Source organism: Lepidochelys kempii, chromosome 5, assembly GCF_965140285.1.
Source record: "Lepidochelys kempii isolate rLepKem1 chromosome 5, rLepKem1.hap1, whole genome shotgun sequence".
In the NCBI taxonomy this organism is placed as follows: domain Eukaryota; kingdom Metazoa; phylum Chordata; order Testudines; family Cheloniidae; genus Lepidochelys; species Lepidochelys kempii.
The window spans coordinates 80,849,787-80,876,613 of record NC_136384.1 but is presented as its reverse complement, the minus strand read 5'-3'; the positions used below and the strand labels follow the sequence as shown (position 1 = coordinate 80,876,613).

General features: G+C 42.2%; 1 protein-coding gene across 2 annotated transcripts in view; it reads left to right on the top strand.

Moving 5' to 3' along the window:
* MARCHF3 (membrane associated ring-CH-type finger 3) overlaps nt 1–26,827 on the top strand; it is a 95,721-nt gene that overhangs the window by 50,800 nt on the left and 18,094 nt on the right. For both annotated transcript variants that reach the window (XM_073344854.1, XM_073344855.1), the window contains 2 exons: nt 19,635–19,878; nt 22,885–23,089. In XM_073344854.1, the coding sequence (XP_073200955.1) occupies nt 19,691–19,878; nt 22,885–23,089 (393 nt within the window). In that variant the 5' untranslated portion in view covers nt 19,635–19,690. The remainder of the gene's footprint in view (nt 1–19,634; nt 19,879–22,884; nt 23,090–26,827) is intronic.

The window sequence follows — 26,827 nt, the reverse complement described above, 5'->3', positions numbered from 1 at the left end:
TGGTAAGGCCTCAGCTGGAGTACGGTGCCACACTTTAGGAAAGATGTGGACAAATTGGAAGAAGTCTAGAGGACAGCAACAAAAAGAAGATAAAAGGCTTAGAAAACCTGACCTGTGAGGAACGGTTGAAACAAACAGACAAACCTGGGCATGGTTAGTCTTGTGAAAAGAAGACTGAAGGGAGATCTGATAACTGTCTTCAAATATGTTAAGGGCTATTACAAACTGGAGTGTGTTCAATTGTTCTCCATGTCCACTGAAGGTAGGACCAGAAGCAATCCGTTTAGTATGCAGCAGGGGAGATTTGATAGATAGTAGAAAAACTTGCTAACTAGAAAGGGTAGTTAAGCTCTGGAACAGGCTTCAAAGGGATCTTGCAAAATACTCATTATTTGGAGGTTTTGCAAATGAGGTAGGACAAAACACCTGCCGGGGATGGTCTAGGTGTACTTGGCCTTGCCTCAGCAGAGGGGGCTGCACTTGATGACTTCTTGAGGTCCCTTCCAGTGCTACACTGCTATGATACTATATTCTCAAAGAGTAGGTCTGTTAGAGCAAGGACTGTGTTCTCTCCTTTCTCTCTGGCTCAGATCAAAGACTTGGGAGTTTATAAAGTCAAAACAGATAGAATTGGAAACTGAAGTTATTTGACCTTATGTAGGGACTGCATTGTTGTTCTCCAACCATGTTGGATTACTGCTGAATTTGTTTTAGAAACTTAAAACCTGAACATTAGTTGAACAAGGGATTATCATCCCTGTTTGTTTGAAACATTATTTGCTGATTTAATCTTTCTAGGCCCTGTCCTGACTCGAACAGGCTTTCTAGCTCCAAGTCTTCATAATTTTCACATTTCAGAGCTCTGGAAGCTTTGGAAGTGGCTTCTGTTTAGAAGAGACCGTGGTTCAGAAAAGCTTCTGCAAACAGCTGCGGATTGTCCTATTAGCAGCACAGAACCTTACACCCCACTTAATTGCCATGTGGGATCATCAGAATGACAATGGGGACAGTCCTGGGGTACACTCAGGGAGTCTCCAGAACATCTTAACATGAGGATGGGTTTGTGCCTGGCTGGTTTACATTGTTATCCAGAGACGTTCCTGAGGATCTGCATAGCCTCAAAGCAGGCTAACCCTGGCTGAGTTTCTTAAAGGGAGCGGTCATCTAAAGGGATGGAGAGAGGACATATATCCCTCTTGCCCACAAAAACCTCTACTTTCTGGGGTAAATGAAGAATAGGATGGGGCTTGATGGATGAGCTTTACTCCTTTCAGAACCCACAGGATCAAAAACCCCCATCCTCCAGTAGTAGGTTGTTCTTTACTTCGCACCAGTGCCAGGTCATAGCTCTAGGGAAGCAGGATCTCTAGATGGGGAGGGATGGAGAGGACTAGGTATGGCATAAGGAGTTGCAGGAGGCAGGGAAGTTATTTACATTAGTTTTTCCAGCCATCCTCCAGCCTTGGAGTTGCAGAGATTGAGCCATTTTCTCTTTATTTATTTTGCCCTTTTGCAACATGCTGACCTTCCCCTCCCCCCATACCTTTATAGGTTGGCCTGCCAAAGAGCCAGCATCTGCAGCCAAGTTCTAGTGTTTCCATTCTCTCTAAATCCATGGATAATTCTGCAGGGTTAATGAGGCTTTGTGATACACAGAATGGTGCAAACAGATGTGTTTTCTGAGACTTAAATGGATCTATAAGAAGATATTGGTTTAAGAGAATAACTAAAGAAATTTCATAACGATCATATCCTAAGACCTAATGGAACTTGATGGTCTTTGAACAATTTGGCCTGAGTCCCTTCCTCACATTGATAAAAGGAGAATGAATCTCAAGTAATAACCCAGATTTCTTTAATACATGGACATACAGAGAATAATGTTGGGGTTAGTATGCATCTCTTTTTAGGGGCGGGAGATCAGCAAATTGTTTCTCAAATTTATAGTGCATTAAAAATAAAATTTACATTCAGCATGCAACTGTCCCTGTGAAGCTCAGGAAGCTTGTGTTTAATGTGATCCTGTTAAGGTCACTAACGTTTTGCTTTCGATTAGTAGAAAGGTAGCTTTTGTAAACATGGTTAGTGTGTGATAGATTTCATAACCTTATATTAACCAAAATTGTTTTTGATTTCAGTTCATGTTTTTAAAAGCTTGTAGAATGTAAACGTAAGTGAACTATTTAAACAGTGTGAACCAGAGAGCATTTTCTGTGACATTTCATGCTGTTTTTTTCACCTTCAAATGAGAGGAGGACTTGAAAGGGAAATGTTCTAAAGCCAGAGTTGCCAGTTGCATCTCTCTTCAGCTGATCTTCATAATGGTCCCTTCTGGGGGTTAATTTGCTTTTCTCGTAAGCATCTGATACTGGCCACTGTGGGAGGCAGGATGCTAGGCTAATGAGACCACTGGTCTGAATTCTTATAACAGATGTTAGGCGACACTCAGTATTGGGGATACCTCTCAGGTAGCACAAAGGAACCAGGATCTGGCCATAGTTAGCCAGATTGAGAATTCCCACGGCTGGGAGGGAGTTCTCCACTAGTATAAAGCCAGCAGAACCAGCTCCTGCACCAAATACCCCTCCCCAAAGTAAAAGGTATATTGAGGGTGGATGGGACATGTCAGAAGTGGGAAAGAGGCAAGGCAGTCCTCAGCGAATCCCATAGAAATCCTTTGCCAGTGGCATAAGTTAGAGCAGTCCCTAGACTGCTCTACATCATTGCATGTGTAGGGCTGACACAGATGGCATAATGAGATCTGACAGCTTCTCAGTCCTATACTAAGCAGACTTCTGGGCAGAAGTCAAAAGAACACTATCAGGTTGAAATTCATACTAAAAATCCCCACTGTCACAATCACATTTCCTTACATTTCATTCTAATAATAATAGAATATTTTTTAAAAAAAAATTGACTGCCATTTTGTTATCTTTTGGCACTTCACGCAGCTTAGATCAGGGGTGGCCAACCTGAGCCTGAGAAGGAGCCAGAATTTACCAATGTACATTGCCAAAGCGCCACAGTAATACATCAGCGGCCCCCCATCAGCTCTGCTCCCAGCACCTCCCGGCCACTGGCAGCCCCACTGATCAGTGCCTCCCCCTCCCTCCCCACACCCCCCCGATCAGCTGTTTCCTTGCCTGCAGGAGGCTGTGGGGGGAAGGAGTGACGGCACAGCAGGGGAGGGGGAGGGGATGGGAAGGGGTAGAGTGGGGGGCAGGGCCTGTGGCAGAGCCAGGGGTTGAGCAGTGAGCACCCCCTGGCACATTGGAAAGTTGGTACCTGTCGCTCCAGCCCCGGAGTCGGTGCCTATACAAGGAGCCGCATATTAACTTCTGAAGAGCCGCATGTGGCTCCGGAGCCACAGGTTGGCCACCCCTGGCTTAGATAATAAAAGTAAACTTCTCTGTGTTTATTTGGCTTCTAGTAAGGTTTCCTTCCTGCTTCTCATGATCTAGCACAATGCTGCAATATTTGGCTTGGAAGCATTGGAAGAGAATGTTTAAATTCAGACAAGCCGTTTTCATTTAAACAGGTAATTAAAATTAAGTTATTTTACTTAATTTTGTTAACAAAATGTCGGCTCCCATACCCCACATATAAAAAATGTTGGCCCTAATTTACTGAACATTCTCCCTTCCGATGATTAATAATAGAAGACTACTTAAAAAGTATTCCATGTAGCTTTGAGGCTTCCCATTATCACTGCCACTGTGCATGCTCACTGCAGAAAACTACGAGCACATCCTCCCTGATTGCATCTTTGGCAGATGAGAGGAACAGCAATTTCAGATTTCCCCTCATATTGCCATACACAGCAACACTAGCTGAGTATAGGGACCAGCCAGCATGATCGCATTTTTAAATATAGAATCCTCTTAAATGCAGTCTTTTTGGCATTAGGAACTATTTGTTATGAAAACACACAGCATAATTGAGTTTGGTATAAGATAGAACTCTGTTTAAAAATTATACAAGACCGATTTAGAATTTACAGCTCATTCTCATTAAGACAAAGGAACTCTTTTTGTTCTTTTATTAGTGCATCTTCCTGTGTGGAAGCAAATGCTAGGAGAGTATTTTTAGTCACTTTTGTCTGGAGAGTAAAAAAGGAAAGGAGTTTAATTTTATATTCCTTTTTTCTTTAAAGAAAAAATGGCTTTTTCATCTTCCAAAATATTTTGTTTAATTCATTTGCCAGTAAACATCAGATGCTAAACCAGTGCCAACTAAAATACTACAGGATAAAATACAAAGTAAGTTCTCTTTGGGGTGTGTGTGGGGGAGGGTTAGCTGGAAAGCTCACAAGATTACGTAGGCTGATTACACACCATTATTTTGAGACAGCACATATATAGATAAGTTAATGCAAGAGAGTGCTTTCAGGGAATAAAGTACTAAATAAATAAATAAAGCATAGCATGTATAAAGTGCCAACAGTGGGCTCAGCACTGGACAAAAGATTAAAAGAGCTGGCCCCCACCCCAAGGGGTTGATAAGCTAGTCTTGATACTAGACAGACGATATAAGGAAGAAGGCGCTATCTGTTCCATCCGCACCCAAATTCCCACTGAACCTCAGTGCACTGCACCACTGTTAGCATCATTGTGAGCCCTCGCACAGAGAGGCTGCTAGCCTGCCTTTGAAGCACTATATTGATTAGACCTCTCAGAGCAGCATTAGAAGACCAACTCTCCAATCTTGCAGAGGCTTCCAAATGTGCTCAACTTTGTACCCTGAAAATAGTCCAGGGTTACTCATTGCATGAAGTTAAGCACATGTGGTAGGCAGCCTTTGCAAGATCAGGGTCTGTGTGGGAGTCCTCTCTCACAAATGTAAATTGGGAACAACTCACTGAAGTCCCTTGAATTTTATCAGTGCATAGCCAGCATGAATTGAGAATGAGGCCCATCCTTTGTAAAATTAAGTGTTTGCAGGATTGGGGCCTTAGGGATTAAAATAGTGGCAGTGGGCAGCAGTCCATCTGTTGGCCCAGTGGTAACGATAGTGAGACTTAAAAAAAAAAAAAAAACAAACAAACCCACAACCATTTCCCTAGGTAGACAAGGCTGTAGTTGTAAATGGGGGATTTGACTCTGACCACTATTCCCTAAGTTTCCTCCTACAGTTAATGTAAACTAATGGCATGCATGGCTTGCCGCATGCTAACTCACTGTGTGGGCAGGGTCTGACTCTCCAGCACACCACGTACTAACACTGCACTGTAGCAGCATCCACATGTATGTGGCAGGCTGGTATGTTGTAGGTTACATGCTGGTTTGCTGTGCACTAACTTGCTGTGTAGACAAACCCTAACTAAGCTGGATCTACAGCCCATTGACTACAATAGGAATCTTTCCATATAAACTTCAACAGGATTTGAATCAGGTCCTAAATGACCTATTCTCTTTAAAATATATAATTGTTTAACTAACATTTCAGCCTCGCAGCCAAGTAGTGTAAGCGGGAAAGCGCTCAGCTGTAAAACAGCGTGGTATAAGAAGTTAATTTGTATCCTTTTCTTGGTGGGCTGGTTGTCTTTGTTTTGTTAGTTACTCCAAAGTGCACTCGTTTAGTTTCTCCCTTCAGCCTATAAACGTGAAAGACAATCTGAGGGCAGCTTCACAGAACAAGAGAAAATATGCTATATGGAAAGAATGTCGCACGGGGTCAGACTATGCCTTTCACTACAAGTGAAGGATCTGTTATCCAGATAGAGAGAGTTAGAGTCCTAGCAAAACATGCCTTCTTGTGACTTCTGTATGAACCCCTCTCTTGGAGGTAGTGGAGACCCCTTTCCTCTTCCCATACCCCCTACTCTCACCTCACCTCCTGTGCCATTAATGTAAGAAGAGATGTAGGGATATCTACTGTGACTCAGACAGCAGCTGCTGGAAGTCACAAGAGAGCATTTCATCAGAAAAACAGAGGTACTAGAGTAGTTTTATCAGAACACTTGAAGTTCCCCTTTAAGGGAAGTGCAATCACAGTAATAAATATTGTACAAAGAAGGTTGCTCTTATCCAGACAAGAATATTTACTAAATGGAGATTTTAACATCACCAAAAGTGGTGCATGGAGGTTTGCCATGTGACTCCCATTGAAGTGAATGGTGTCATGGTTAAATCTCCTCTTAGCACCTTGAGGCCAAAAATTAAAGCTTTGGTTCCTAAATCCACTTTTTAGGCAGCTATGTAAGTGATCTGATTTAGAGGAAAGAAGAGCACCTCTAGCTCCCATTTACTACAATGAAATTTGTGAACACCAGCCCATCTGACAACTGCCCACGTATGCCTAGGGATCTACACGAGGATTTAGTCACCAGAGATTAGGCACTCAAGTTTGAAAATTTTGTCCTTTTAAAATATACCTTTGAATAACAGAAATGTGCTATGTACATATTCCAAGTGACCTAGTTCTTGGCAACAGTAGAACCACATGCTTTCAGAAGACACCACCAGTTCTGCTTCACCCTCATCAGCCGATGCTAAGAAGCTTGCTTTAGTTATGAAACTTTATTATGGTGAGAAATGACACTTCCCAATTCATATAGACCTAATCAAAAGAAAAGCAAATTATCCCAAGGTTGCCAGCTCTCACAATATTTTTGTCAGTGCTGCAGTTTTGGAACACTAACACTGGCCTCTTGTGTAAAGTTGCTAGGTTTCTGCCGGAGCTGTACCTGATGCTGCAGCTGCCAGAGGTCTCTGCTGGACACAGCTGCAAGGTGTGGGTTGCACTTCTTGCTACCGCAGCAGAGGCCACTTACTGCATCCAGTAGAGTAAGTCTGCTCCCCTGTTTGGGCTGAGCATGGGAACAGAGAGCAGCTTACAAATTTGTGAACTTGCCTGGTTGGCAATACAACCATTCCTGCTGAAATACCTAGGCACAGCAAAGTGAATTAAAGGTACAGTAGACTGGGGGGTTGCCCCGAGTTCAGTCATTGGTACAGGTGCCTGATGGAGCCAGTGGTATTTACGCTAGTGGCGTTTTACTTCCTTTAATTGGGGGGTGGGGGTAAGTTCTACCAGTGTAAATATCAAATTTGCCTATCTACAGCAGGCTGAAATCAAAAATCTCTGTTTCCCACCAGAGATGAGTCCTCGGCCTTCAATTCTGAATGTCCTTACTTTTGTCAGTTTTGACACCAATCATCATAGAAGTTTGTTTAAATTATTTTGAGCAGTAGGCAATAAAAAGGGGGTTAGGGAAACAACTGAAGAAGAGTGTTGTGTCAGTTCCTCCAATACAATCTCACTAAACTATTATCTTTGTGCTTATATAGTGATGGGAGGGGTTCTTCCATCACTGTAGTAAATCCACCTCCCTGAGAGGCGGCTGCTAGGTTGACAGAACAATTTTTCCATCAATCTAGTTCTGTCTGCACAGGGACTAAGATAACTACAGCACTTGGGAGTGTGGACTTTTTCATACCACTGAGTGATGTAGCTGGGTCAATCTAATTTTGTAGTGTAGATCAGCCCTAGGAGCCAGATAGGCCAGTTTTTCAAATGGCATCTAGACCTAAAGCTATAAAATTTGCAGGTGTCAGCCAGCTAGTTGCAAGTCTGTTGGCCTTAAATTAACAAATGTGTGTTGGGTATACAAATAAAAAGATTCCTATTGACTTCAGTGGAGCTGAATCAAATATTATGTGTGCAATAGTCAGGTGCAATTTAAGTAGCCTCTCTGAAGATTTGGGTTACAATAACAACATACTGTAAGGAACTTTCAGAGTGTAACTGGGAGCACAAACTACTCTGTTTTTCTGGATTGTGCTTAAGTGCTACACTCCTGGGACTTTATTCATGCCTGGGTTCCACCAGCTTCTGCCTGCAGAAACCCAGGCACCAGAAGGTCCATCCACTCAAAGAGACATTGCAGTGACACAAGACAGACACATTCAGACTTTCTAGTGTTAAGAGAACTAACAAAAACATAGCACCCCTTCTTTATACATCTAAAGAAAGAAAGACAAGCCCTGTTTTCTCCCCCCTTTTCAGGTCAGGCTAACGTTAACTCTGTATTTATTTCTGTTAATGGAAAACTTTTGAATAAAACTAAAGGGCCAGATTCGTAAAGATACATATGTGCCCTGGCCGTATAGTGGAATTCTCAGCTCCGAGTTAGCTGGCTCAGGCTACCTGCATTATACACAAAGAGTTGGGCATCTATGAAAGGGATACTCAGAAGTAAGCAAATTGAGCAGGGAACCACCTAAGCTAGCCAGGGGGCCAAATGCAAAGCGTTTTGGTCCAGATTCAAAGGTACTAATTAGATGCCTAATTGCCAGTGATCTGAACCTTAGGTCCCTCTCTTTGCTCAGGGTTCTCAGCCATGAAACCTCCCCTGGCACTGAGAGTGAGCTGCCTTTAGGCCCATTTCTCCTGAAAAACTAGAGAAATAGACCATCCCACCCCAGAATACCCAATAGCCCAGTGGTTAGGGCACTTGCCTGGGATGTGGGAGACCAAGATTCAAATCCCTTCTCTTCCTGACTTGAGCCCAGGTCTAGCTATGGGCTGTTCTGGAGTGGTGCAGGAGAGTTCCCAATCTTCCTTGTTGTTGCTGTTGTATAAACAATTAAATATTCACTGGGCCGGGGGGGGCTACAACATAGTGTCTAGGGCACTCATCCAGGTTGTGGGAGACCTGGGTTCAAGGTCTTGCTCCAGATCAAGCAAAGTGGGGATTCAAATTTGAGTACCCTAACCACTGGGCTATTGGGTATTCTGGACACACACGCTAGCCCATTGGCTGTCTTCTGTGCAGGGTCTGCTGATGCAATAGGCATTCTCAAAGTGTGCCCACAGGATTAGGCCCCACTCATGAGATGGGAAGGGGCATATGATTTGAGAAACTCACTGTGGCACCTCCATGGCTTTGGCCTACGCAAGGGCTCCCAGCTGCTGATTAGCTATGGAGTGTCGTCATGCATGGCCATTGGTGGAAAATTAAGTGCAAAGAAGACTTAGGCACTTACTGGTTTAGGTAGTAGCTGAGCAATGGTTTTGCAAATGTTAGTGGGGCCAAAGTATTGGACATACAAGCCTAACGGTGTTTGTAAATGTGGCCCAAAGTTTGGCTAGTTTAAGCATTTATTCATTTGGCAAACATCATGAACTTTTTTCACTAGTGAAAACTTTATTTATACTTACATTTATACATGCATTCATATTTATTCAATTTGAACATTGCTATTTATACAGTTCTACTATGCCAAGGGGGGGGAGGAGGGGGAAGAAAAATAGTCGTCACATCCTCTAATTGAAAATGGTTTGAAATTCAGGGCATCCAAATAGGAGTGCTGATTTATGGATGGACAGGGACATTTTGAAAACATATGACGAATAAAGGATTTTTTTCAGGGATCTGTCCTGAGTCTGGTTCTATTCAATATCTTCATAAATGATTTGGATAATGGCATAGAAACTACATTAATAAAGTTTGTGAACAATACCAAGCTGCAAGGGATTCCAAGCACTTTGGAGGGCGATTAGAATTCAAAGTGATCTTGACAAACTGGAGAAATGATATAGGATGAAATTCAATCAGTACTACACTTAGGAAGGAATAATCAATTGAACAAATAGAAAATGGGAAATGACTGCCAAGGAAGGAATACTCCAGAAAAGGATCTGGGGGTTATAGTGGATCACAAACTAAGAGCCAACAATGTAATACTGTTGCAAAAAAACAAATATAATTCTGGGATGCATTCAGAGGAGTGTTGAAAGCAAGACATGATACATAATTCTTCACTCTACTCAGCACTGATAAGGCCTCAACTGAAGTGAGGTGTCCAGTTCCGGGCACCTCTCTTTGGAAAAAGATATGGACAAATTGAAGGAAGTCCAGAGAAGAGTGACAAAAATGATCGAAGGCCTAGAAGATATGACCTATGAGGAAAGATTGAAAGAATGGGTTTGTTTAGTCTGAAAAGAAGACTGGGGGAAGGGGGAGAAGAGACCAGATAAGTTTCCAAGTATATAAAAGGTTGTTTATAAAGAGAAGCTTGTTTATAAATGGCCTCCTTAACCACTGAGGAAAGGACAAGCAAGGGAGATTTAGGTTAGACATTAGGAAAAACTTCCAAACTGTAAGGGTAGTTAAGCACTGGACAAATTACCTAGAGAGCTTATATCAGTCATTGGAGGTTTTTAAGAGGAGGTTAGACAAACACCTGTCAGGGATGGTCTAGGTCAGGGGTAGGCAACCTATGGCATGCGTGCCAAAGGCGGCACGCGAGCTGATTTTCAGTGGCACTCACCCTGCCTGGGTCCTGGCCACCAGTCCGGGGGGGGCTCTGCATTTTAATTTAATTTTAAATGAAGCTGCTTAAGCATTTTAAAAACCTTCTTTACTTTACATACAACAATAGTTTAGTTCTATATTAGACTTCTAGAAAGAGACCTTCTAAAAACATTAAAATGTATTACTGGCACGGGAAACCTTAAATTAGAGGGAATAAATGAAGACTCGGCACACCACTTCTGAAAGGTTGCTGACCCCTGGTTTAGTTGTTATTACTCAGTCCTGCCTCAGTGCAAGGTTTGGACTAGATGACCTGTTGATGTCCTTTCCAGTCCTACATTTCTGTGATTCACACTGAAGTGCCTTGTGCCACTGTCTAGTAGTAGTGGCAGTCAGTTCTCTCTAACATGCACGTTTATAAAATTGCAGTTAATATACAGTTTAGAGCATAGCAGTTTTAAAGCTCTGCATGTTCAGATCAATTGAGCTGAAAATTATCTACAGTATTCAAAACTAGTAAGATGTGAGCTGAAATAAAATCATCCTAAATTACTCAACAATATCAATGGAATCAGCATTGCACTGCTATATGTTGTAAAACATTACAGTGAAATCTTGCAAGTATTACATAGAATGCCTTGCTCAAGAGATAAATATGCATAACATCTTTCTGTTTCAACATTCTCAACTTGTATCCCATAGCTCCTAGAAGTTGTTTTTCTTCAACACTGAATGCTGCTAAGTTAGGAGTTTTAACAGGTTTTTTTCTTTTAAACTACAGCACTGAATGTTATTTTAAAATTGTTTTCCAAATATTCTTAAACTCCCAGTTGATCCCCTGCTGATGTTCTTTGTGAAAAGTATTGCAGGTCTAATAATAATATATTGCATTTTTGTAATTCACTGTCCAACTTGTGTTTTATGCCCTCCTCCGGTGGACTTTTAGAGGATAACTGTATAACTACCAGCTAAGGGAGTTATATCTTGCACTCAAGTAGTAGAAGCTCATGCTTTTAAGTCTGGATGGCTTGGGTTCAATCTTTGGTGACTAGCTATGATGGAGGTTGCTACACTTATAATCCCTCTAATCAGATGTTCTGAACATGCTTTGTTGTAGGCAGAGCTAGCCTATAGTTAAGCAACCAAAAATTTAGACTGGGAAGTGTTGAAATGTTGGGAAGCCTTATAATTTTGCCAGTCTGGAACATCCATCTGAGGGATTGGGGGGAGGAAGAGTGACATAGGACCAGGAAACTGGGACAAGGAATCCAGAGCGGTGGTGGGAGGCAGTTGAAATCAGATGAGGAGCTGGGGTGGGTTAGGGAGACAGCAGTAGGATAGACATAAACTGGAGGGGACAAGGGCAGAAGGGTCTTTGACTACTAGAGACTACTCTGCTCTGGAGCCTGGAATAGACCCAGGATTCCTGACTCTCACAGTTCCTCTTCTGTCGGCAGATATCTGTGAAACCCAGTGGCAAAAAGTGTCTCATCCCCCTGTGGAGCTGGTCTATAACATATAGGATGACAACCTACTGCCTCTGCCATCACTTGCTCAAGTGGCAGAAGTCTGTACAGTAGATCTAAAGGTTCATCGGTAGGGTTGGAACCATGTGAGTTTCACTATGATTCCACATGACAATTTCTGGGGCAGTTCAGTTTTGCTATTTTTAAAACACCTGGGGAAATACATACAGAAACTATGTTGAGAGAACATTATGGTTGCAAAGTCAAGTATTCAGAAATGCCAGAGGTCAGTTAATCCGGCCTCTGTGTGCCAATGAGTTCTTGACTTTGCAACTTTTAACAATATTAAGGTAGCTAAGAATCCTGGTTCTTATTTTGTGTTTTAAGTGAAAATAGGCGCAGAGAGGTTAAGTAATTTGTCCAGGGTCGCACAACAGAAACCAGGCCTCCTGACTCCTGTGCCTGTGTTTTAAACATACAATCATCTTAGTCTCCCACTGCATATCAGAGCCATCTAGATGCCCAAGGAAGGGGTAAGGTGATAAATGAAAGGTAGCAACCAGGAAATTCTGGTTCTGAGAACTGTCAGGGAAGGTGAATGCAGCATTCAAACTGCAGCTGGGGTCAAACTTGCCCAGAGCTGTAGGAGAGTTAGAAAAAAAAGTCACAGAATGACCTGGAGCTTTAAGGGAGTTGTGCTCAGCCCCACCTGTGCCTATGGGCTGGGATGGTGAATAATACAGAGAATACTATAATAAGAATGGGTATAATATGACCCATACTGGGTCAGACCACAGGTCCATCTAGCCCAGTATCCTGTCTTCTGACAGTGGCCAATGCCAAGTGCCCCAGAGGGAATGAATGGAACAGGTAATCATCAAGTGATCCATTCCCTGTCACTTATTCCCAGTTTCTGGCAAACAGGATAGGGACACCATCCCTGCCCATCCTGGCTAATAGCCATTGATGGACCTCCTCTCCATGAATTTATCTAGTTCTTTTTTGAATCCTCTTATAGTCTTGGCCTTCACAACATCCTCTGACAAACAGTTCCACAGGTTGACTGTGCATTGTGTGAAGAAATACTTCCTTTTGTTTGTTTTGAACCTGCTACCAATTAATTGCTTTTGGTGACCCGTGTTATGAGAAGGAGTAAATAACACTTCCTTATTTACTTTCTCTACACCAGTCATGATTTTATAAACCTCAATCATATCTCCCCTTAGTCCTCTCTTTTCCAAGCTGAAAAGTCCCAGTCTTATTAATCTCTCCTCATACGAAAGCCGTTCCATACCCCTAATAATTTTTGTGGCCCTTTTCTGAATCCTTTCCAATTCCAATATGTCTTTTTTGAGATGGGACGACCACATCTGCATGCAGTATTCAAGATGTGGGTGTACCATGGATTTATACAGAGGCAATATATTTTCTGTCTTATTAACTATCCCTTTCTTAATGACTCCCAGCATTCTTTTCGCTTTTTTGACTGCAGCTGCACATTGAGTGGATGTTTTCAGAAAACTATCCACAATGACTCCAAGGTCTCTTTCTTGAGTGGTAAGAGGTAATTTAGACCCCATCATTTTATATGTATAGTTGCGATTATGTTTTAAAGATATAGAAGATCAGTGGAGTGGGCCTTGTCTGGAATACCATGTGCAATACCAATCTCAAAAATGGTCAGAGAAGGTTGAGGAGTGTGGAAAAAATCATATGAAGAGATTGAAAACATTAGGATTCTACCTTAGAATGAAGAAAAGTAAGGGAGGAGAGCAATATGGGAAGAAAATGAATGGTAGAAGGTAGAGTAGGAACTTCTGCTCTCTGTGTTTACCCAAGAGCAAGGGGATCTTCAGTGAAAACAGGCTAGGAAATCCAAAGCCAATAAAAGGAAATACTTTGTCCCCCACACAGTTTATCATTAGACTGTGGAACTCATTGCCCCAGGAAGCCACTGGGGCCAATAACATACAAGAGGATTGAACATTCATATGAAAAGACTATCCAGAGTTATCAGTTATAAGAATTTTTGAAAATATTAAACCTCATGCTTCAGGGTTTATGCTAGTCTCTAATCTGAGATGTAGATCCCACCATATGTGGCAATATTGCCTTCCCAGAAGCCAAGGAAGGTAAAGTATCTGCCTTAATCTCCCCACTCTGGTAAACGTACTGCCTCCCCACAGTGGTCCTCCAGCTCCCAGCACTGCTGGATCAGTGACATGACTAAGCGCTCCAGGTATATCACACACTTCCACCCCTTCAAGAATTAATAGAACAAGTCTAATGGAAACAAAGCCATCTCGCAGCTGTCCTCAGACTACAGAGATCTTCCACTGTTTGCTCAGGCTGCATCCTCCCCGGGCTACCTAACATCTTCACCATCTCTGGGCAGTAGTTCCTATTCTAGCTCCCTCCTGAGTTCAGCAGTTCACTTTCCCTGTTGTCACAAAGCCATCAAAGGGGGTTCTTCCTCCCACCCTCACTGAAGTCCCAGGCTCAACTCTCTAAGCAACTGCAAGCATCAATTCCTTTCAACACTGCTTAAAGCAGTACCCTTTCCCAGGGCTTCCCAGTTATCCTTGTGTCAAGGCTCAGGGTCTCCCAGAGCTGCCTTTCAAGCTCACTACAGAGAGCCAGCCTCCCTCTGCCCTTCATATCACCCACCTGACCTTTCTGCAAGGGAGCCTTCCATCTCCCTTCTCACTGAGATGAGCAGGCTTCCTCTTATAGGAAACCTAAATACCCAGTGCCTGAGGAGGAAGTTAACTAGGCACAGGTAGGGCTGAGCTCAACTCCCTTAAAGGACAAGCTCACCTTCTGGCAGTCCCCAAATGATATTTTTCAGAATGACATTGACATAGTTAAGTACTCCTGTTCTGCGATACACAGTCATATATGTTCAAAAAACATTAAACTGTCCTGAAATAAAAGTTTGCAGTTTTTAATAATAGCAAAAGCATATGAACATAAACTTCTTGTTTTTGTGTGACATATTTTCATAAAGACTTCTGGGCAAAATGGATTCATCTTCACCAGCAAAATTTGTCAGGCAAATTGAGGAGCTCCACTGAGGCCCTTAGAAAACATGATCTTATCAAGTCACGTAAGGACTGGCAAGAGCAATATGTGGCCTGGTTTCCTGTTTGGCCTTGAACATCACTAGCTTATCATTTCTCCTTGATGCTTAATGATAACTTAAAACAGTGAGCAACAGGTAGTGTTAGACTAGGGGGAAAGATTTTGGAGAGACAGATACATTTTCTGAAGGAATTTAAAAATAAATTAATAGAAACCAAAGCGCCCCCACAGATTTGTTTTTTGTTTTTCCATGACTAAAACACTCCTTAGGGAAGCCTTCTCCAGCTAACAAGTTAGTGTGTGTGTGTTTCCCCCCTCCCCCTTGGTTCTAAAGTCTCAAAGCTGATTGATATAAGTTTGAGTTGCATTTCTTGAAATGAATCAGAGGCTCCTGAGACTGTAAGATGGGAAAAGCGAATGCGTTTCCAAGCATATGAATACAACAGATGCATTATGTACTGTTTTTAATAAGGGTGCTGAAAAAGCACAAATGGGCAGTGTTTATGCAAGAGCTCCACTTCAATATTTGTGTAACTTTTGCCTCCTACTGCCTTACAGTATAAGAGCTTTTTTGTCTCATGGGAATCCATTCCAAACAACTCAGGGTTTCTACTGAAGCTCTGAAGAGATTCTCCCATGGTTAAAACTGAAAATCCACTATTGTAATTGAATTCATCAGCATGATGGTGCTTTATGGGTTTAAGAAATGAATTCAATTTATGCACAATAGTCAAATGTGCACTGAGGATTCAATGTATGTGCCCATTGTAAATTCAGGTGAGCTGTTGAAATTCCTCCCCTGGCTGTTGAGGCTGGTTTTTGACATCTCCATGTGTTTGAATAGAACTTAAGAGTCCGAGTGCCTTGCATACAAGTATTTCTGGAGTCCTGTAGTTTCTCTTAATCCCAGAGTTACAAGTCTCCTACAGGAGGAAAATCCTTCTATAAAGAAAAGCTATTTAAGTAACTGTTTGTTGTCAAGAATACTCAGCTGTTGGTGTAGCCTATAATGGCCTATAATTTCATTCCATACCGTGGATTGCCAACATGTGGTGGCTCTTGTGTCTAAGGGCCTACTGGTAGCCTCTGCATCGCATTTTGCCCCTTCATTGTAAAGGGTTGGTGGGGAAGAGAGAGAAGCTTCCTGATCTGTATATTGTCTGCTTTTGTGTTTGAAAAGCCCACAGAAAGGGGCTTGGAATAATCTTTTTTTTTTTAAAAAAGGGTGCGGGGAGATAATACCACCAGTGAGCTGTATAGTACCACATGGGGTGGGAGCAGCAGATCAGGAAGGAAGGGAGTGTCTATAAGCTAGGGCTGACCTTTGCTGGAATAGTATCTTGTAATTTTTAGTAAGTCATTATGGGGAGAAGGATAGAGCCCTATGGCTAAAGCAGAAGACTAGGATTCAGGATATATGGTTCCTAGCTCTGCCACAGACTTCCAGAATAACCTTGTGTAATTTACTTAAACACTTTTGGGGCCTCAGTTCCACTCTCTACTTCTCTGCCTCAAAGGGGTTATTGAGATGTACTGTATTATTTGTTGTAAGGTGTTTCTAGTTTCTCAGAAAAAATGTTACATATAAGTGCAAAGTACTACCATAATTCAGCAGGCACATAGTAGTCACTGGGCACTAGGAGAACAGGAAGATTCATGGTTTGAACAGCACAATGGAAAGATAATTTTCTCAGTCGAATTTTGGTTAGATAGGAGAGGGGCAAGATGGGAATCAGAGTACAGACGAGGAAGTTGCAGTAATCAAGGCAGAGAGAGGAAATGATAGATTATAAACATTTTCTCAAGTGTGTCAATAAGTATACACTTAATGCCAGCTTTCATTAGAAATAGGATCAAGTCTAGGACTGCCCTCCTGGGGTTTCTAATTTCAAAGTTTGGGGCAAGTTTATCTCACTAATACCTTTTTCTGTTCACCTCGATCCTTTCATATGGTCTTGTCACTTTGTATTAGTACTGCCTTTCTCTGCAACTCCTGGCATCTAAAATAGTCCTCCTACCTCCTCAGTATTACATTTCTCATTAAATGCCATATGGAAAGACACATTTTCTTCCTTGCCTTTGGTCTTAATCTCTCCCCTTCTGCTAAGATATTTGTGGCCACAATGGAGAGATTTCCACATATTTTGGATGGAAAACATTCTGAATGAATTTGGGGTTTTATTGGCTATAAAGATTTATTGTTCTTCAGAATCAGCATTGACTTCAGCTTTGCCTTAGTATGTACCTCTCAGGACAATTAATCTTGGTCTTCACCTCAGAGTACAATATGTGCTTATTATTTAAGCCTGTCATTGTATTAATTCCAAGCATATACTGTGGGATGCAGTTTGCATGAAATACACTCCCCGGAGTACTGTGTTTGAGTCAAGTTAATTACATTTTAGATCTATGCTAGAATTGAAACAATTTTTTTAAAGTTATTCTCAAGGCCTGAATTAATGTCATTATCGGTTTTGTGAAAATGTTTTTTCCATTAGAAAAGTGAAAATTATTAAATTAGACAAAAGAATAGGGCAAGGTGGCTACACTAGCCTGGAATGTCAAGGCAGTGCTGTGCACAAGGATTTGAATTAACAATACAGATGGGAGTTAGCTACAACTAAGAGTTCTGGGTGCTTTAATAGTCTGCAGTTAGTTGCATCGTCTGGTGTTTCAGAAAATGCTCTTAAAAACTTATCAAATGGCTGATGGATGTGTTTGTAAAGGCTTGGATGGTCACTTTCTATGGAACGATAAATTTGCTGTTGTACATAATGAGGTCAGTGAAGCAACCAGAAGGGAAATATATAGTTCTGTAGCATGGATCTGTAAGCACAGTACCGTCTAGGCTATTTAAGTTTAATGAAGCAGCTACTCTGCTGCTGCATATTCTTGTTGAACAGTCTCAGCATGTATTTTAAAACAAAAGTGTTACTGGTAATCATGTCCCTGCACACTCTCCTTGGAAATCCTGTGGGTCCTATTCTCATAAGAAGTCTTCATCTTTTATGTGCTAATGGTTTTGAAATTAGTCATTTGCTTCATTTTCATTGTAAATGAGGATCAGAATGTGATTTCTTTCTTTTCCCTGTTCTCTGAACATTGAAACTACTGTAAGCTGGCTCATCAGCATCCACTTCTCTCTGGGGTGTAGAGTTTGAAAAGTAGCTGAAAATGATCCCATTAAAACACACACGTTCCCAGGCATTCTTTCCTATTCTTAGAAACCTGTCTAAGAAGGCCTGCATCCATTCCAAAGCTTGCATTGTACAAATGACATGGCATCACCATCACATCCTTGCATCTCCCAAGGTCTTACTGCCAAAGAGATTCAGTCAGGAGACTTCAAAAATTCAACAGTGACATTCCAGTGTCTATTCAAATCCAAAGAGATCCAGTTACATTAATTCATTATTTAAAGACACATTTCTAAAGGGCTCTTAAAAGAAGTAATTATTAATATTTAAATGCACGGTTTGATTCTTAGCACACAGTACTGTACAAATAATGGTGGCTGAAACATGAATTAAGTTTTGGTTTTTTAGATGGACTAAACGTTGTGCACAGACAGAAACACTTAGGCACGATACAAGTCTGGCTCCAATTTGCACAAAGAATAATGATCATTCATAGCACTTAAAGTGGTATTTTACATCCATGGATCTGAAGGCATCTTACAAAGGAAGATGGGGGGATGAGGGGATCATTCACATTCTATAGATGGAGAAACTAAGGTCTAGAGAAGTTAAGCCCAGACCCTCAAGAGGTATTTAGGCACCTAACTCCAAAAAAGGATCAGGGCCCAAGTGGCCTGCCCAGTACTACATTGATTCAGTGACAGAGCTGGAAACCAAGTCTCCAGGTACTGTGTCCGATGTCCTATACATTGACTCACACTGCCTTGCCTTAAAAATCATACCTGGACATAATGAGCATCATTATGTGAAGCTGTAAAGAATTCATGTACAAAGGCTCTGTCGTCTTCCCTTATTGCTAACGTAACCTTTGCTTTGCAATTACCACTATCTACCACTATCCAGGACAGCATATAAAATATATTCTAAGTGGTGGGAAAATGAGCCAAACATATGAGAGAGCCATATGCATGCTATGATTTTTACCTCTCCTTGTGGCATGAATTATTATTGCATGCAGGCTATCATTAAGTGTTTGTGTCATAAATGCTTGGTATTTGTTGTTTCCCTATTCTGCTGTGTTTGGTGAAGTAATGCACTTAGCAATAATGGATTATTTTCACAGAGGGATTTCATAGAGTAGATCATCAACTACAGTACTTTCTCTTTCAAGACATAACACTGTCAGTTTGTGGTCAGAGGCAAGTGTCAAGTTAAAATGAACTTCATACATTCATTTGCAACACAGGCAAAAGAGACAGACAAAAGGTTCCAATCTTTTCATTTATCAACACCATGACTTTAAAAATCTACAGAGAAAAACAAAGGAAACCCTGTATATGCAGTTGCTTCCTAGATATGCACATTGCACAAGTTGTTATTTTTCAACTATAAGTAATATTTTAAGATTTCTTTCAATACCAAGAGGTAGGTAGCTTTGGGGGTTTATTTCTTTTTTTAAAAAAAGAAAACCCTCTCATTTCATAGAGATCAATATGATAGTTACACACACACATATGCCTGCTGCATTGTTATTAAATGCCACAATTTCTTGTGTGTGTGTGTGTAAAATTTCTAAGAAGATAAGGTGCTACTCCAACCCTGTTTCATTTTAATGGGATGTTGGTTGCCTGTAATTTTGCATTCACTGTTAACAGCCCTGCTTTAATAAATTGTTTTCTGATCTGTTCCTAGATGGAAATTCTGTATGAATGTGAAAACCATTAGCAGAGTAATTGCTGTCTATTACCATGACAACCAGCCGCTGCAGTCACCTGCCTGAAGTCTTACCAGACTGCACCAGTTCAGCTGCTCCCCTAGTAAAGACGGTGGAGGATTGTAGCAGTCTTGTGAATGGACAGCCGCAGTATGTCATGCAAGTTTCAGCCAAGGACGGGCAGCTTCTGTCAACAGTAGTAAGGACTCTTGCTACACAGAGGTACAGTAGTACCAAATAAAAAATAAACAAACATGTAATTGATCATTAAACTGTTTTAGCTAAGAAGTGCAGAAAGGGGCTAGAATTACAGCATTCAAGTCTGTGTCAGACAAGAGATCTTTATAAAAAAGCCAAACACACATACAGGCTCAGTCATACCTGTTTCTATGACCATTAAGTAAGAAGCTAAAATTCACCATGTTTAGTTTTCTATTTTAAGTCACACGCAGAAGAAGAAGAAGATAGACGTGTTGCTGCTCGCGTAAGATTTACTACTGTGATAATTGGTAGCTCGTCACTATTATTTCATCATCATCACCTCTCACCTTTTATGATTAAACTCTCATTATACCTTCATGCAAAAAAAGTGTGGCAGTGGTGTCTGAAGATGCGGATGGTCAAGTGAATAAGTTTCAATAATTTCTCCCGATTTGTAGAAGGAAACTTCAGAATGTTACCCCTGATGACTTGTGCATGCTACTCATTACTTACTGATGAGAACACTCATTCCAATGATGCTTCATGCATGGGTTTCATCTCAAACACACATGGTCGCTGTCAGGGTACAGAACATTGCACACAGCGTTCCTCTCCCTCCCTCCTCACGTGCTGTTGCTAATACTGCCATAACACATTTTGTTCAGACTGCCATTCCTAAACCATGCCACGCGCTCTGACTCACTGAACCGGCAAAGAATCTGTCTCTCATGAAGATTCACGTGCAGGCTTTGTTGCCGGAGCCATTGCTCATGGGATTGATAGCAGCTTTTCATGCTGTTGATGCAGACTGACAGATTATGTGGCAAAATATATATTTAAGTCATATACTTTTGAGACCACAAGCTGGGTGGTTTTTTTTTTTGTTCTCTTAACACGTTAGTAAGAGACTCCATAAGGGTTTGACAATATTCACACAGGAGATTTTGGGCAAAATTCTACTCCGTTTCCCTGGTGACTTTCGAGTAGTTCTGGATTTACACCAGTGTAACAGAGCACAGAATCACGCCCACTGCATTGTTTAAAGGGGAACGTTATTAACTTGCTGGGGTGTCATGTAAAAATGTGGTTTTTTGGAGTGAAACAATTATTCCTTTCAGTTTTTTGTCAAACTGAACTTACTAGCTCAGATCTGCATTTAATGTCATAACAAACACCACTGGGTTTTGTTTCTTTTTAACTAAACAGAGGGCCGGATTGTCCCTTCTCTTAGGCCACCTTTCACTACAAGAGTGTAAAATCCAGTGAAGTGTAAAGGAAAACCCAGCCCTTTATACACAGGGCACCATTGAAGAACAGCCAGAGCAGGGGTGGTGGGCAGCAGCAACTCATTGCACAATAATGAGGAGGGGAAATCTGGGTCAGTGACAGAGACACAAAGGCATGATTCTTATAAGAAAGCCCTGTGAACCCAGAACATCCATACAGAGTTGGCGTTTTCAAGGTCTCAGCCAAAAGATCCACGCACATGAAAATGCAGCTTATTCAATTTATGTACCTTGGCCAGATGAATGGCTATGTTAATCCTGCTGGGATTTGAAACTGTAGGTCCAGGGAATCCAAGCATTTCAAGGTAGATACTTAGTCTACCCCTCTAGCATGTTACAGTTCTAGCATTTCAGGGATCTATTCCTCTCTCATTTGTTTTTCATGCATGTTACCGATAGTTACGTGTGTCTGAAGAAGGAAGAACTGAGTCCTTAAGGCTTTTGTAAGGGAGAGGTGCTCTTCCCCTCCCCCATCTGTGCCCTATCAAAAGTGATCCTTCTTTGGGCTGAGAAGAATCACACTGTTCCTTTCAGAACCCAATAATGGTGCTCCTTAGCTGGCCATAAGGAATTGCTCCAGATGTGTGGTGCTGCCTTCACCAGACCAGATCTCTTTAGTGCCCAGTCACATGTGGCTTGGAGACTCTGCTCATATACTTGGCAGTACATGGTGCTACCTGGAGGTCAGTTTGTGTCACAGGGTTATTGTTTCAGGCTAAATTAGAGTTTGTATGTGTGCGCGCATCTTACCCTGTACTTCAGTGGCAGAGATCATGACTAAGGCTATGATTTTGTCGTGGAGGTCGCGGACTTCTGCAACTTCCAAAGACCTCTGTGACTTCAGCCCTGGCAGCTGGGAGCTGCAGGGTCCTGCCACTGTGGGAGGTGGCAGGGAGCTGTAAGGTACCCTCGCCGCCTGAGGCAGTAGGCCCCCACGCTCTCAGCCACCATGGGCAGCGGGGGTACCCAGCAGCTCCCAGCTGCTGCGGGAGGACTGTGGGATTCCCACACCACTCCTTGCCGCTGGGGAGGGAGGCAGGGGGACCCTGTAGCTCCTCTCCACCAGTGGTGGCATGCCAGCTGGGGAGAGGAGGTAGGGAGGACCCTGGAGCTCTGAGCCCACATGGGTGGTGAGGGTCCCAGAACTCCCAGCCACCCTGCAGCTGTCCAGTCCCTACCTATTGTGTCATGGATATTTTTAATAAAAGTCATGGACAGGTCATGGGCAATACAGAAAAATTCATGGAAGCCCCTGACTTTTACTAAAAATATCCATGATAAAAATCTTAGCCTTAATCATGACTAGCGTCCCTGTAACAGGCATCCACGTAACGGGCATCCACTTTGGGATAGGGTTAAAATATACTCTGCTCCACTTAGAGATTTCTCCTGTAGTGCAGCCCCCAAAGTGTTTCCTGGTGTATTTCTTTCTCTACTTTGTGGGAAATGATAAATTTGTCAGTGTAAGTAAATTGTCTGTCTATTCCCTTCTCCAACGGTTAAGGACTTCCTTCCAGCTTGTAACTGTATAGACCAGAAGTAGCAGCAGTTCTGAACAAGAATATCAAAGTGCCTTCATTCGTTAGCCTGGGGATCATGCCGTATGCTAATGTATAAATCAGGGTGAACTCTAGACACACTGTGAACGTTCCATCTTGTTACGTTGGAACATGGGGTAAGAGAAATTAGGTGCTTTACAACCTAATATACTGACCAGCAACTTCCCTTTCTTGTTTGGCAGCCCTTTCAATGACAGGCCAATATGCAGGATCTGCCATGAAGGCAGCAGTCAGGAAGACCTGCTCTCTCCATGTGAATGTATGGGAACCCTGGGGACTATTCATCGCAGCTGCCTGGAGCGTTGGCTGTCCTCTTCAAATACCAGTTACTGTGAACTCTGCCACTTCAGGTTTGCAGTAGAGCGCAAACCCAGGCCGTTAGTAGAGGTCAGTAAATGAGCCATGTCCTCAAAAGCTTAGTTTTAATGAGCAAGTGATGTATGTTTTACACCAGGACCACAAAGCCTTTGCAGCGTCACTGAAGCAAAAGAAAAGCTGTGAATTTTGGGCATTGGGAGGTGGGGGCAGCAGCAGAGCAGGAATAACAAAACCTTCATTTTGAAGCAATCAGCTTGAGTGAGAAGAATGAAATTGATGGTTTTGCTTCACGGTAAACATCTCAACGAACATCATCTTGTGAACAGTTTGCCTCAAGTAGAAAATGCTGAATGATCATTTGGCTGGACTAGTAGAGAGCCATCTAGAAAACGGATTTTTTTTTTTTTTTCCAATCTGTGGAACACTAGACAAACGTTACTTGGGATAATGAATATAGGTCAGGAATTAATTAACCCCTCTCCCCCACAAATCTGGCTTCTGTTTTTAGCCCCTAGAAAGGAATTGTTCTTGTTGGAGGTTTTACTTTTTAGCACTTTTCAGATGACCCTTTTGCTGCTTCTTGCCTGTGCACCAGACTACAGAGTAATATTGGGCAATCATTTTCCCTGTCAGTTAAAATGTAGCTATTGCAGATGACAAACTTTGTGGCCTGAGGGCCACATCTGGATATGGAAATTGTATGGCAGGCCATGAATGCTCATGAAATTGGGGGTTAGGGTGCGGCGGGGGGGAGGGCTCCGGCTGGGGGTGCGGGCAGGTGCTCTGGGATGAGACCGAGAGGTTTGGAGCGGGGGGATCAGGGCTTGGGCAGGAGTGCAAGCTCCAGGATTTGCTTACCTCAAGCAGCTCCCAGAAGCAGTGGCATGTCCCACCTCTGGCTGCTATCCGGAGGCGTGTCCAGGCACCTCTGTGCACTGCCCTGTCCACAGGCTCCGCCCCTGTAGCTCCCATTGGCTGCAGTTCCTGGCCAATGGAAGCTGTGGAGGTGGCGCTTGGGGCAGGGGCAGCGTGCGGAGCCCCCTGGCTGCTCCTACGCATAGGAGCTGAGGGGGGCACATGCCGCCTGCTTCCAGGAGCTGTGCAGAGCAGGGCAAGCCCCAAACCCCACTCCCCAGCAGGAGCTGGAGGGCTGGATGTGGCCCCTGGGCCACAGTTTGCCCACCGGTGGGCTATTGCTTACTGCAGTTGCTTAATTAATGTACAAAATTGCCTGGTCTTGTGGTAAAAAGCAGTCAAGATATGGGTTTGACTTGGCTGATAAGCTTGCGTCTCCCTTATTTTGACTTCTGAAAGACTGTGAAATTTGAGTCCCTTGTGTAATTAAAACTGAATTGCTTCAAAATGAAGGTTTTGCTATTCCTGCACTCCTGCCCCCACCTGCCAACACCCAAGATTCACAGCCTTTTTTTTGCTTGAGTGAAGCTGCAAAGGCTTTGAGTTCTTTATGAGAATAGTGAGAAACATCTTATTTCATGTTGTTGGGGACACAGAGGTTTGATCAAGTGCTGTACGTGCTTCATGTGTGGCTGATTTTGGATTAGTACTGTATGTTTACATGGAAAAACTGACAATATAAATGGGAAAAAAATATTTTTTCCCATCTAGTTCATAAGCAGCAGGAGGTAGGTTCTACATTCACTAATCTCATCATTTATCTGATAGAAATAAATTACATCGGCCCAATTGGATGGGAGTGGGAGATCTTCTCCAGGGACTACCAGTGATGCTTTGTGTTGGACTAGTTTTAAACCTGAGGACACAGCAGCTTCTTTAGTCTTTCTTGAGTTCAGCAAAGCAAAGATCTTCTGCTAGGTTGTACATGTTCAGTATTGAATACTAGGAGCTATAGTTTTGTCAAGTCATAACGGGAGGGGGAGGAATCCTTTTTTCTGGGTCAGTCCTATCCCCTGTTTTCCAGTGGCTTGTCTGAGCAACTGAACAAGACTCAAGCCTCACAGTTTGAGAAATGCTGATTTTGGATGTTCCCAGGCTAATAATGACTAAACAGCAAAATCATCATCATTTGGCTATACTCAATAAAAGGTGACATTTTCTTATCAATCCACTCTGATCCTGAATCAAGCAAGGTGCAACAACATCGATCTGTTTGTGGTTTGAGGTCCCTACCATTGTGAATTTGCCTCCTAAGAAACAAGATGAATGACCTTGAGACTGTGTGAAACAAACAGCTAGATTTTAGGGTCCAACCTGTTTCAACTTTGTCCTCACTATGACTGCTCATGAAATTTTCATTGTACAAATGGAGTGTGACATTTTTCAGAGTTAATGATGAGGCACAACTTGAGAGCGAAATCTAACTCTTTCAGAGCTGGGGGAGGCTAGCTGTTTGATCTCCCATGCTGAAGTGACCTCTCTTTCTCTCTCTCTTTGACAAAAAGTAACCTTTTTTAAAAATTGTCTTTGGTTTCTCAGTTGAAGGAGAACTGAGAAGCAGGTCCAAGCACATTTCAAAGTGGTACACATTGTTAGTTACCGTTTAGAGGTTTTTAATAGGGCGATCAACAATGATGTGAAGGAAAGGGTATAATGAATGCACCATTTTTTAAAATAGTTTAAATCCTCATTTAATCTCAAACCACTTTTTTGGTGTAAGATCACAATGAATTAAAGTTGGAAGGAACAAAGTAATAAAAGGGAAAATATTATCTGGCTTTTGAGCAAAAAGGACAAATCCAACTAGAAAATATCACAAGTTATCTTTATTTCTATTCATATCTTTATCATGAGTATAAACAAAGCTTAAAGTTTAATATATTGCTTCTTGAAAACAGTGCACATACCTAGTCTAACCTAATTATTTTTCTGTAAAGAAAAATTGAATCTTCTTCCCATTAGAAGAAATGTTAAACCATTTTCTTAGAAAGCAACTAAGAAAAGGGCCTGGATTATATCCTCCTTATTCATCCCTCTCCCAGCTTGAGCACTGCCTGTTATATTGCTTAACCATGGAAGGGAAATGGTTTAAACAAAAACAAACAGATATTTACTGTGTCTGAGCTGAAAGTTTCACACCCTTGAAGACCACTCAAGCTCTTAACACCCTAGAGAAGTTGGGGGTGGCAGGTTAAAGTGAACTGAGCAATAAGCGGTTTAGCTGCTCATTCCGCCCTATTGCTCCCATGTGTAGTTTATTATTATAGCACCAGAAGATTCCTCTGCATTTGTAACAGTGTGATCAGAACAGCTGTTGGATTCACTAGATTTTTTCAGTCTTGTTAGAAATTTTCTTTTTTTTAAAAAAAAGAAAGAAACCAGATATTCCCTTGTTTGTCAGAAGATTGATTGGCTTCACCTTGAAAAACCTCTAGTATTACTCTGGACATGGAATAAATCCATTATGTGATAGTTGATGTGAGTGGATCTGATGTACTTTGTGACCAGCTGGAGGGATCTCAAACAAATGCATCATCTAATGGAACAAAAGTAAAAGTAAATTTACTTAGGATGTGATCCACAGAGATCCTTAGGTGCCCGAGTCCCGCTTGTCAGTACCACTGTGATCTGCAGAACTCCCACTTGGCAGCCACTGACCCACATAGGTCCCTAAATTCACTTGGTGCCACAGGCGCTGACTTTCCTATGTGCTGGGGGTACTCAACCCCCAGCTCTGCCCCAGGCCCCACCCCCAATCCACCCTTGCCTCTGGGCATGTGCACTGTTGCCTTACTCTAAATGCCTGGGTGCTTATCTACAGCCTAAGCCCCAGAGCGATTCACGAACTAGGGAAGGTAGGTGTGTGGGAGCCTAATCTGGTTGGCTGCCTCT